Here is a 13,256-nt window from a genome sequence, read left to right on the forward strand (position 1 = left end):
CCTCAAATGGCTAATAAATCAGTTAGTGCAGGTTTAAGCTCATGACCGATGCTGGGTATGTTAATAGAAGATTTGTGTAAATGATGCATGGCACATTTCAAGAGCTAATTAAATTATTTTAATTACATTTTTTTCCCTTTGAGTTCACTCTTCCATTACACAGTGCTTAGGAAAACAACTCTGCAGATTAGCTGTTACAGTGTGACACTGCTTTGTATTAGCCATATGCAAATTTATGTTCCCTCTATTCAATAGTAAATCACGCCCACACAGAACAGGAGAGAGTAGTGCTGGATAAGAGTGGGAAGTGAGCCTATCATTTAAGGAAACTCTTTCACAATCGGTGCTGGCTTTAAATACCTTAATTGCTGGGTCATGACAGGATAATTACCACTGGCATTCCAACCATTCAAAGGGGGACTAACAGACTTGGAGACTGTCTAAACCTTGCCTGTTGGCATGGTTCAGTTGTGAATTGTGGTCACTGAATGGTTGCAAAATCACTGTGAGAGAAAATGTAAAAAAAAAAAAAATAATAATGTATAGGCAGCATTTAACGATTAGACATCTAGATTAGATTGGACACAAAGATATGGGGTGATGCAATGTTTTTAAAGCTCTTTGATTCCAGCTGATCATTTGTGCTAATGTTCTACACATACTTTGCAAAATCACAGCAACACTATCCATGTGTCAGATGTTTAATGGTTTTAACAAGGTTTAAATCCAAGCTGGATATGACTGCATTCACACTATAACACTATTGTTAGAAAGTGGAATTTCCCACCTTTTTGACAGTATATTGAAAATTTAGGCAACAATTGCATATACTTTATTGGAGAAAGACACTCTAAGCTAAGCCTCAAGCATTCAACTGTAGTCTTTATGTTATATTGATGCAGTTGTCATGGGGATTTGTAGAAAACCTCTGCATACATTATAAATGCAGTGTGTAAAACCTGCATTTAAATGTGATTGCTAAGTGACATGTCTGCATGAGCTTACCACCGTCAGATGCCATGAACACTGCTGCATGGTTTGCAGTTTCTAGAAACAGGGATAAGAAGGCATTAGTTAAAGAAAGCAGGGTACCCTGTTTCACTTAAAGAGAGCCTTGGAAAATATATCCAAAAAAGCCAAAGCAAAAGTACATTTTGACTGAGGAAATCAGCATGTTTCACAGGATTCTTGGCAAGCTGTGCTTTCATGCTCTTCTGCCCAGTTAAAGTGGTCCACATAGCTGGATGCCTTTCAGGTGCTAAAAGAAGACCAGTGAAAGGCAATGCAAACTTGTATAAAACATTGTCAAGAGAGCTGTGGGACTGTGCTGTGCAGCTCAGCATGAAAAGAAAATCAGCAACCAATAATCTTTATAATCAGCGATGTGTTGCCTTTGCAAAGATGATGAAACATCCCATTGTTTTGTTTTTTTTTTTTTTGGTCACAGAGCAGTGCTGAAGATGAAAACTAAAATCAGGTTTGCTCATGTGGTAACTAAAATGCAAATATTCTAAAGTAATATATAAATATATAAAATATATATAACCAATAGGCTTCTTGTGTTTGTTAGTAGTGAAAACTTCATGACACTGTGATTTCTTTGGAGCTGACATCCATATATTCTGACAACAATCTTCCATGACAACTTCCACAATGGCGAAGTGCCTGTTCCTTTCAGTGATGTATTTTACTGCACTTTCATGATAGCAGTGCTTAAGTATCAAAAACTGCTTTGTTATATTATGTTTAGGTGCACAGGTGCCCATGTGCTGCTAAGGTTTATATATTGACAGAAGACAGGCATTGTAATATTGTTAGCAACAAAAATATGTGTTATTAAGGCTGACAAACAATCAGATCTACTGGAATAATACATAGACAAAAAAATGTCTCCCACCCCCTACTTTTATTATACAAGGAGAGATTGTCCTAAAAGCTCATGACATGTAACTGGTAAGTACAGCTGTGAAGTCAGTGCTGTGTTGGAAAAGGTATTCCTTCTGAAATGCAGCAGGGTTTTACACCAGGACTCATACAGGGATCTTGGCCTTTACAGCCTTATATTTAATCTTAGGGTATGTAAGCAGTGTCAATAAATCAATTTAACTTTAAGTGTAAAAAATGGTAATGTGACAATGCATGAAAGTTCATGTTGGATCGTTGTCCTGTGACCTGTGAGGGTCATTTTTGGCCTGTGCACTGACCCAGCTTTAAATGGATTCCTCGATAAAAATCACCTTTGATGGCCAATCAGTTATCATGTCCACTAGGTCAATTACAATGTGGTTTCACTTTCAATGTTGTATTTGAGACACATATTTTTGATTTTGGATGATAATCCTTTCATGGTACAGTGTGGTTTTGACATTATACTCTGTATAACTCAGATTTAGGACCTCTGAATAATCAACACGAGACTTTTGTACCTAAGTAGATGTAAACAAGATTGGTTTATACAAGGTACATATTATAGAAATGGTGATATTTACTGGCAGGGCTGAGCTCAGCAGGGCTTCTGTAAAAAGTACAGATAAACAACCTCTAAATGAGGTGTGCTGATTAGAATACAAAACCCCTCATCAAGAAACAAAAGCACTCTGCAGCTCCAATAGTTAGTGCTCCTATTTATAGCTTTGGGGGAAAAGTTGTTACTTTTCACAAATGTGGACTGGATGATATGGGGGATACGAGCACATAGAATTGTGAAAAATTACTTTAGTAGAGTTGATTTTGCAAAATGCTTCACCATATAGATATTTTACAGTCAAAACATTCACCTTCATGCCCTTGCCAGCTTAAAATTTATTCTACATTATAGGTATGAGTTTAATTGTATTAGACTAAAATATCTTCCAAAAAAGATAACTCAAATAATAATTTTTTTCTTATTGTACCTTTCTTATTTGGTAGACCGGTTCTGCGTAAATGCTGCGTAGAAACCATAACTCTAATTTAAGATTGCACTCCCATCTAGTGGACGCAACGCACACTGCAAAACACATCCTCACAATATGACTACATGCTTAAGTGTGGTCTATGGTTTACCTTGCACCGGCCCACAATTCTCGCGAGATTTAAGTTCACAAACTAGTGAGAATCCATCTCGCGAGACTGTATTTTCACCGACCTTATACACCTTATAAAGACGATAAAACCGACATGTTCATTAATAATGGTCGGCAGCAACTGTAGCTCCTCAGCAACTTTTTTTAAATGAACTTTTTATTGAACGTCAAAAGTGTGCAAAGCAAGGCAGTGAAAGAAAGACAAAAAATATACATATTGCTATGACGGATGGGAGTGAAACTATTTGGTTAAGTGTTGTGTAATAAGAGGGGAAAAAAATGAGAAATTCACTGAATGTAGTGGAGCATCTTTTTTCTTTTTTAGATGTGTTAATGTGATATTTACCCATAATAAATAAAAGCTTAACAATTTGTGAAATATTGCCATCTAAACTTTCCATAAGATACATAATAGCCTGTTATAAACAAATACAGCTAAATAGTTCATTTTCTGCATCAACCAGCTTCGCAAATCTGACAAGAATTTATTAGTAAATTAGCAATTGAAAAAAAAAAAAGTTCATTCCGACTGATGAGCAAAAGGTACAGGGGTCCATCTCCAAACTAAATCTCTTATGAAGAAAATCAGTAAGACGATAAACTGCTGATATTATCTTGAAGTGCGTTTCTTTAATATTTGGGGCCACTGGGCATGAAAGCTAAAAGGTGAATGATTTTCTCATCAAAGGATCAGTTTAGACAGAGTCCTGCAGGGGGCAGCAGTTAAAGTCAGCTGCGTGTTTAAAGGCCAAATCTATTACTTAATGCAGTTTCTGTCTGGCAGATTAATGTTTCTGATCACATTTGAGCAAAAAACTGATTCCTCTAACATTGTTAAATGTTACATTGGATAGGAGTACCCCCCCAAATAGGGACAGGTCACGGGTGTAGTTAGTACAGTTAGTAATTTCCCAGTGCTGGGTCATGAGAGGAATTTGTTTAAGAGGTTTATTAGAGTATGCACTTTAAAAGGTGTTTTGTAACATTTTACTCACTCCAGAGTAAAAGCAAGTCAGGTAGAGCACGTGTGAAAGGCATGTATTTCAGAGGCATGCATGGTCACAGATTCACCATGTGTGAATTGTTTAAATGTTTTTATTTTTCCTTGTAATATACAAAATTTAAATACAAGTTAAATACAATACAAAAAATCATGATTAGTCTTAAAGAGGAGTTTTGTGTTAAAAAATTTGCTTTAAAAAAAGAATGCTATTGCAGGTGTAGCATCTGGACTACACTACCCAGCATACACCAGCACTCGTGTCGTTGGTACGATTGGCGGACGTCTCCCCACCCCTTGAAAGTCGCCTCCAGTGTCCGGGTTAACTGACATGTTTTACAGCAGCAGACCTGTTCCCGGAGCGACTAGACCAGGTGTCTGAGCTGTCAGTAATATTATGGCCACTCACGCTGTTCTGTGTTGCCGCCTGTCTGACGGACGGAGTTTAACCAGTTTGAGTAAATTGTTGGTACAGAGCGTCACCAGGAACATTCACAGGCTGTTTTCCAGTGCAACGCACAAGCAAGACGAAGTTGAACTTGGAGAGTCCAGCGTTTCTGTAGCTGCACCCAACTTCGCCGCTTCTGTCAAACCCAGGACAGGACAGGTAAAACTGAGTCCCAGGTAGAGCTGCTCACTGTCCGGGTCTGATCTCAGGCCCGTTGCTGGACTTAGCTAACGTCGGGCAGGTTAGTGAAACAAGGGAACAAGTTTATCACGTTAGGTCTGTCCAGTTTACGGCCCACTGAAGGCTAAAACTGTGTTAGCGACTAAATATTAAACCAGTGCGATGATGATTGCGACACCAACAAACTGCATACAGCCAGTTCATTACAACAAACAGTATGGAAAACCATGGCCGTTTTTATTGCAAGCATTAATACTGTCATTAGCACCATTACCACTGTTTCAGTCCTAAGTTAGTACCTCAATACATATGGCAATAGTTCGCAAATGGGAATGAGACTAAGTCAGACGAGTAACGTTGCGTAATAGACAGTAGATATTAAATGTTGATATCCAAAATGAATAGGTTCATTCTGTACACCTGACACCTATGTGAAATTGCTTGATTATAAAATTATAAAAGAACGAGTTCATTGTAAAGTAAGTTATGCCTAATATATGAAATGACTGTAGTCATACATAGCATGCATGGCAGAGCATAACTTTACCATGAGTAAAACCTCTGGGTGTTGGGCTGTTATTAATTTAGGCTACAGCAGATAACAGACAACCTTTGCAATGTACAGTTGCTTTGCCAGCTCAGCAGGCACATGTAACATCAGGGCAAATGGACTAGGAACCTTTTTCTAAAGCATGAGGTTTGAGTTCATATCTACTGAGAATCAGTGGATCTAAGCTATTAACCTCATATTGTTATCAGATGTATACACAGGAATATAAGGGGATGCATACAGGTTAACTAACTTTACCGTTAAGTCACATGTTTGTCTTTGTGCTGGTAACTTCTGACATAACAGCACTTCACTGTTGACAGTCGAAGGTCATGGCTTTAGAAAGCCACGTGCAACTCCCGAAGTGTAATATTTTTAATAGTACTTTCATTTAATGTAGCCAGTTCCATATTAACTTATATCCCTGTGCTTTCCCAGAATATGCCAATAGGATTTAACCAAAGTTACTGTATAAAAGGTTTAGCAGGGACTCAGACTCAGAGGCACCAATCTTTTTTGACAAAACCTGAATATGGACAAATTAATGGTCCACTATGTCAACAGGGGATATAAATTTCAAAAACTATATACCAATGCTCCTACACACTCATTAGCTATTTGTGTGTGTCAGATCATTCCCACAATGACTTTTTACTGTTGGCTTCTTCCCCAGGAGAGGGTACAAGATGATGGCACACTACCCTTTTCAGCTTTCTTGACTGACAATTTTGGACGGAGGCACAGCTACCTGCGCATCTCCTTGACAGAGAAATGCAACCTGCGCTGTGAGTAATGCTGGTACTGTGATATATTAAAGGTGTCCTTCTCTGCTTTAGTTTATTTTACCACGTGCTTATCCACCTGTTTGAAGAAACCACATTCAGTAACAATGATTCTGCTGCTGCTGCTGCTACAGTCACCTCCACAGCTCCACAATAATGCTCTAAATAACTTGAAAACCACATGAATGAATGAGGTTATTTAACAATTTTATTTAGGTAAAAATTACTGGCTGGTTGATTTTTATAGTGAGAGAAAAATGCAGTGTCTGTAACAAACAGTGTTTATAAGAATACATTAACATTTGCATCTCTGGTTAAATATTTGCATAGTTTTGCATGTTAGTGGTAAGTTATGTTGCTCAGTAGGTATACTTCTATCTTTTTTACTCATTTTGCCATTTTCAGGTCAGTATTGCATGCCGGAGGAGGGGGTAAAACTTACACCACGGAACCAGCTTCTGACCACCTCAGAGATAATGACCCTGGCTCGCCTCTTCGTTCAGGAGGGGGTGGATAAAATTCGCCTAACTGGAGGGGAACCTCTTATCAGACCTGATGTGTTGGATATCATTGGTACTGTAAGAAAAATGAGACAATGGTTATTTCACATAGTATTGAGGTGTGATGACCTTTGTGATTCATGTTTCTTCACAATCACTTCACAAGATTAAAGTTTGTTAAAATCATAACACAAGGATATCTGCAGCAGCTGCATTTCGAATTGTTTCAACATTTGTAACCACCTTGAGTCTGCTTTATGTGTTTTATATGACTAAGTGGGTATAGTGACAGTCTTTGTAAAGGAATGATTCAGTGATAGGAATCACAGGCTATCAGAGGTTCATATGCTAACTCTGTTGACAAAACTAAAGCTTTTCTGAGTGGACAGGACACTGAGGATAACTAGTTTTCTAAGCATGGCTTCAGATTCAGACATACATGTAGAGGGGAAAATGATTTGTTGCACCACAGTGTTTTGCTAATTTCACAGCCTGATTTGTAGATGAAGCGTTGCAGCCTCAACCACTGATGATGATGTTCTGAGAAGAGTGCTTGTGATAGCAAGCTTAAAGCCACATAAAGACCAACAGTTCTCTCTCTCATGTACTAGGACAACTCTGACCGCATGTGATGCTCTGACCTCATGTGATTAAACTTTACTGGATTGAATAATTTGAATAATTGGAAACAGTACACAACTTTTGAGCTTTGATTGCACAAATGGACTTAATTTCTGTTTGTGTGTAAAGTTCACTGTATGTATTGTAGAAATTAGCTAGTTTGAAACTACTGATTTATTGGGTTGCATCACGAACAAAGAAATGTTCTTGCTAGTAAATACTTTATTAATTAACCATCCATTCAAAAGCAATAGTCTACAGTATCTAAACTCGGTGTACTGTCATTGCAGCATTGCATATAATATAGCTACCAAAAATAGTTAAAAATTGTTTTACAGGCTCACCAACATATTAAACCTAACTACCTATCTTAAATAAATGTAGGTAGTAGTCTTTTATTTATATCCGCAAACACCGAGAAATATGTCTTACATAATATTCATGCTGTTTAGCATGGGTGGATAATATATGCTTTAGCTAAACTACAATTTAATAAATTATTCTGGTGTTATAAGAATTAAGTTTTTAATTTCAGTTATATTTTATTTTTCTAAATTGTTTTTGTAAATTCTTCTATTTAAAATAAAAGAATAAAAAAGTGCCCTATTACTCTTCGATCTAAATGGGTTATCACTTTAGCTCAGTCACACATCGGCTACATCTCTTACGATGCCATGCTGACTGTCCTTTTTGGACACTGGCTAATAACACGAATTGTATTAGACAGGAGTTGTAATTGCTTAACATGACTTTGTATACTGGGATGTCACAATCAGGTTAAGTCAAATTTACTAATGGCTCAACATTTTACACAAATACCCGTACTTAACTTTGTGTTTTGTTCTTGTTCTTTTGTTCAACCATCTACTACATCTGCAGCAGGACTAAGGACGTTGGAGGGCCTGAAAACCATTGCAGTAACAACCAATGGCATTAACCTGGCCAGGCTTCTACCAAAGCTGAAAAATGCTGGCCTTGACATGATTAACATCAGCCTGGATTCCTTGGTCCCTGCCAAATTTGAGTTTATTGTCAGGCGGAAAGGTAAGGAAAAAGTATATAAAGTTTATAATATTTGATATGATGATAAAAAGCACAGTAACTCGTAAAAGCAGATGGTCCAGGACATGTTGCGTTATTTCCCTTGGTGTGGTCTCAGAGCTAAATTTTCATTACTGTCCAAGAAAGTTGTGTTGTTTAGTATGCAGTTTCTAAGGCTTTTATAGTAAAATTGTGTTAGTTCGGCTCTGCTGTCGCTATTCTCTGTCAAGAACCATTGTCCAACTGTTGTTGACCATCTAAATCAGCAGTGTGTGTATGTGGCCATAGTTGTGGGTCAGTCCCCATAGGTTACAGGTGGTAACAGCAGGGCAGAGCTCTGGGTGGTTGGTTTGTGGAAGGCGGACACAGATGGACCAGCAGAGATTAGGAAATGAGGAAGAGAAAAGACGGATGGCAGAACTGGCATGTGGAAATTTTCACCCTAATAACATTTTTTGCAGGCATTAGATGTTGGAGTTAAAAGGAAATTCTATTTATTAATTATCACTAAGCTTATTTAGGATGTTTAGTACAAAATAAGCAGGTTTTAATTGTTTGTAGGAGAATTTTAAATAAACATACGCCTCTCCTCTTACACAGAAGCTTATCAGCCAGTGTGAGTCTGTCTGGATTTGTGGGTTTTGTGCAGCTGACCTGGGCAGTTTGCTGTTTAAAAACTCTGGCTGCTGATGCTGAGAAATTTGTCATAGTTGTTTCCGTATCACTGGTTTGTGGCAAACTATAGACCTAGGTGCTAAAAGGTAGTGGACAGAGAAGGCTGAGGTTATGTTGTAAAGCTGAGCTCTAAAACTTAAGCAGTCTGTATTTAAGAAATCTAATCTGATCTCAGTATTGTTTTGTACTGTAGCTCAGTATACATTTACCATTTCCCAGTAATCACATACTATTTATATCTTAGATTTCATTTGATAGCACAGGTCTTAAAGATACCAAGGAATATTCATAATATCCATAATGTTGTTACATTAATCATTTTGTCTTCCTTTTCTGTCATTCATCCCAGGGTTCCACAAGGTCATAGAGGGCATTGATAAAGCCATTGAAATGGGTTACAGCCCTGTCAAGGTATTCAATTAATCTTTTCAAGTTACTGGTAGTTTTTTCCTTTACTTTTTCAATGCACCTATTTCTCCACCTGTTGTTAAAATGTGACCAAGGACTATTTTCTGTGAAATCCTCCCCATGTTGTAAGGACCCCCGTCACAAGCAACATCCAGGCTCTCCTATCGGAATTATTGTTGTGAATTTCTATATTATTTTACTGCTTGTGATTACACACTGTTTATCACACTGTGCATGGAAAAATGTTGACAAACTAATGAACAAACACTATATATAACAAATTACATTATATTTCGGACATGATCAAACTCAGCTAGTATTGTTAACCACATTTATACTTAAAAATGGGATGACTAAATGTGATTTCAGTTGGTCTCTATAAAGAAAGAAAATCTGATTCAAAGTTAATTTCTGTGTGACCAGTATTGAATTAACTGCCAGCTATATCTCAGCAAAGTAACAACTGTAGGCTGAGTTGGGTAATTAAATAGATACCTGTACATTTGTTAAGTCATTTCATTTTGCAGATACCTGTGATATTGCTAAAAATGTGTACTTTATGCATATGGTCTTAAATGTGGAATTCTCCCAGTTGAGACATAACAGATGAATGTACAACTCAGTGTTAGTGGTCTGTTGTTTTGTGCTGCCCTCTGTAGGTCAACTGTGTGGTAATGCGAGGCCTCAATGAGGACGAACTGCTGGATTTTGTAGCTCTAACAGAGAAGAAGCCTCTGGAGGTTCGCTTCATCGAATACATGCCCTTCGATGGTGAGTGCAAAGTTCACAAAGTGTTTTTCCACGTCTGGAAAGGTATGAAGCCGGTTTCCGATTTAAATTGTCCAAACAAATACTTTGTATGCTGCTGCAGGGTTCTGAAGAATAAGGTGACACCAATAAAGTTCTATTTGAATATTATATTTACAGTATTTTATATACTAAGAATATTATATATGTTCATCAGCACAATTTGGTTTTATGCAAATTGAAGGCTTTTAAACTCTTCAGTGTTGCTCATAGAAACAGTACTGATGTGCTGCTGATGCAGAATTCTGCTTGTTGCTGGTTGAAAGATGTTCAAAGCCCCTACACTGATCAAATCAGCCTCTTCTCCACTCTGCAGGCAACAAATGGAACTTTAAGAAGATGGTGAGTTACCAGGAGATGCTGGATCACATCAGGCAGCAGTGGCCCAACTTTGAAATGCTTCAGACTGATCATACAGGCACTGCCAAGGTCAGTGACTCCAAATGTACTATATTTCCCAAGTGTTACTTTTCTCCTTTCAGGAGCTCTAACGCTGGCAAAGGTGATTTATATAGCATCCTAACATTCCTGAAAAATAAACTAGAATGATGCTTTTCTCTTTTATATCAGACATGTAAAGTGCCAGGATTTAAAGGTCAGGTGGGCTTCATCACTTCCATGTCCGAGCATTTCTGTGGCTCCTGCAACCGCTTACGGATCACAGCAGATGGAAGCCTTAAGGTAAGGCCACAGTTGTGTATTGTTGGATTTCAAGGAGCTGTTAATTAGATCGGTTTTTGTTTTAATGCAGTGCACTCTGTATGTCTGCATTAGCATTAGTTAAATGATCTCATCCTTAGTTAGTTTGGGACCATCTATCATTCAGTTTTTAATCTTATCTACCTTCCTGTCTGTCTGGCCTCTGACAGGTGTGTTTGTTTGGTAACTCTGAGGTGTCTCTCAGAGATGTCTTGCGTTCTGGGGCACCAGATAAGGAGCTACTGCAAATCATCGGAGCAGCTGTGGGCAACAAGAAGAAACACCATGCAGGTAGACTTGAGTAAAGTTAACTTATGGAAAACACATCAGTTGTAGGCCATATTTACAGATTACTGAGGAGTTTTAAATTGTACTTGAATGTAATCGCTTGTCTTCAGGCATGTTCAGCATCTCCCAGATGAAAAACAGGCCTATGATCCTCATTGGTGGGTGATGTGTGTACGTACAAATTTCTGTCACTGCTCAGTCATACAGTCTTTTTTTTTTTATATATATATTTTTTTACATTACCGAAGTAGTCATAGTTCATTTTACTGCAAACTTTTATGGTAACTGTGACTACATCTTCATCTGCATACGGATGTTTTTTGTGCTTGATTAATGCTCTGTTTTTCCAACAGGCATCACATCCCCAAGGCCTTTGTCTCTGCCAAAGTCACAAGGCAGCCAGAAGGCTTTCACTGTGGTTTCCCAGCTTACAGTTTCAAACAACACATTCCTCTCTCCAACAGCTTCTCCTGTCACATGCCATCCAGACAACAGGACAGCTCTGAGCAGAGAGGTTTTTTTGTGCCTTCCAGACCGCACTGTTTCAACACAGACAGCCAACATATGCTGCTTGAGAACCTTGATGTGTGGAGATACCTATGTTAGGCCACATTGTAGACAAGAAAACCCTAATGTGATGGACAGCATCCACATTGTAGCATCACTTTACTCCACTGAGCTTGGACGGAGTTGTCACACTAAAATTGCAAGTTTTACTACCCGCACAAATGTCATGAGCAGCTTAAATGAATGTCTCAGGTACGCACAAGGCAGGGGTCCTAATGCTTTCAAGACTCATTTACTCAGGACCCTACAAACACCTATTTTTCGCAGACTACTAATGAATGCCAAAATAAATCTTCCACGTTACTTTGTTAGACCATGCCACAATCAAAGTTCCAGTGAAGACCCCTGCCTCAAACCCAGACGGTCTGTCAGTGATCAGACCAAGTTAGCCACAAACTCAAATAAAACTCACCTGGATGAAACCAGTGAAGCCCAATTGACACATACAGACACACAGGGCCGAGCCAACATGGTGGATACTGGGGGGAAAGTTCCCACATGTCGAACAGCCACAGCACATGCCACTGTCATCCTGGGCACCGCTGCTTTCCAGCTGCTTCAGGCTAACCAATTGGCTAAAGGAGATGCCTTGACTGTGGCACAGTTGGCCGGCATTATGGCTTCCAAACAGACCTCAACCCTGATCCCACTCTGCCATCCACTCCCCTTGGACCACATCTCTGTTACCTTTGACCTGGATGAGTGGCAGAACGCTGTGGTCATCACAGCAGTGTGTCGCACTACGGGTAGGACAGGAGTAGAGATGGAGGCTCTGACAGCAGTTTCGGTGGCAGCGCTAACAGTCTATGACATGTGCAAGGCAGTGACCCATGACATAATAATCACAGATGTAAAACTGGTCAGTAAAACAGGTGGGAAGAAGGACTTTCATCGTTATTGTTGATCTCCCACCCTACTAATGAATTTGACCCAGGAAAACTGGAAAATGAAGCAATTGTACATATCACAGCCACCGGTCAAGTGTTCACCAGAATTGTCTTTTTTATGTAAACTTTATGCCATCAGGATAATGAAAAGATTTAATCATGTTAAAATTCTACCTTTACCCTTATCCTGCTAACCTCTGTTAGTAGCTCACATAATCACCAACTCATTGGTGACATTTTAATTACATAATCTGCCACTAATCCCACACAATATGATGCACTCTGTCTTAATGTTTATGAACGTATAGACCTGCAGATTTTGATTTTGTGTCCAGAGGGAAATTGAGTGTTTCATTCAAAAGCCTCCCTTGAAGTTTTTCTAGTGCAAAACAAACTGGTGATGGCCCTCAACATTAGCATTCATGTATCTTTTATTAGTGTACATTAATTTGCTTAAAATATATAATCATATCAATGAGCTTGTTTGTATGAGTCAACTGTTTGATGAAATGACACCTGATGCAACCTTTCTGTCACATTCATTTGGTCATTGTTTTATCTATATTTCTCACTTGTTGCCTTGGGAAATGGAATATACGTGTATATATACACGTATATATACCAAGTAGATGCTCTGTTCTCACTGCTGTTCTGGACAGGCTTGAGGACCCTTGGGTAATTATGTGTGTGTGCTTGTGTGTAATGACGTGGATGATTGACAGCTGGGATGAATATGAG

General features: G+C 38.6%; 1 protein-coding gene across 3 annotated transcripts; it reads left to right on the forward strand.

Annotated features, from left to right (window-relative positions):
- Nucleotides 1-4,374: 4,374 nt before the first annotated feature.
- On the forward strand, nt 4,375-13,043 carry mocs1 (molybdenum cofactor synthesis 1). 3 transcript variants are annotated; one of them, XM_026307878.1, is made up of 11 exons: nt 4,375-4,672; nt 5,917-6,028; nt 6,431-6,598; nt 8,026-8,190; nt 9,212-9,273; nt 9,930-10,041; nt 10,394-10,506; nt 10,648-10,758; nt 10,947-11,067; nt 11,175-11,222; nt 11,418-13,043. In XM_026307878.1, exons 1-11 carry the CDS (start codon nt 4,463-4,465, stop codon nt 12,533-12,535), a joined length of 2,340 nt encoding a protein of 779 aa, XP_026163663.1. In that variant the 5' UTR covers nt 4,375-4,462; the 3' UTR covers nt 12,536-13,043. The 3 variants fall into 3 exon arrangements, with proteins under 3 accessions (XP_026163663.1, XP_026163680.1, XP_026163671.1); XM_026307895.1 differs by having other exon boundaries at nt 11,175-11,235; nt 11,418-11,559; XM_026307886.1 differs by lacking the exon at nt 11,175-11,222.
- The last annotated feature ends 213 nt before the right edge of the window (nt 13,044-13,256 follow it).

Source organism: Mastacembelus armatus, chromosome 22 (genome assembly GCF_900324485.2).
Source record: "Mastacembelus armatus chromosome 22, fMasArm1.2, whole genome shotgun sequence".
In the NCBI taxonomy this organism is placed as follows: Eukaryota; Metazoa; Chordata; class Actinopteri; order Synbranchiformes; family Mastacembelidae; genus Mastacembelus; species Mastacembelus armatus.

Bases quoted from the DNA above. Each gene is read 5' to 3' on its own strand.
- mocs1 (XM_026307878.1), top strand. From the start codon at position 4,463: ATGGCCACTCACGCTGTTCTGTGTTGCCGCCTGTCTGACGGACGGAGT. The intron at 9,274-9,929 runs GTATTCAATTAA...TGCCCTCTGTAG, and splicing joins TGGGTTACAGCCCTGTCAAG to GTCAACTGTGTGGTAATGCG. The intron at 10,759-10,946 runs GTAAGGCCACAG...GGCCTCTGACAG, and splicing joins CAGCAGATGGAAGCCTTAAG to GTGTGTTTGTTTGGTAACTC.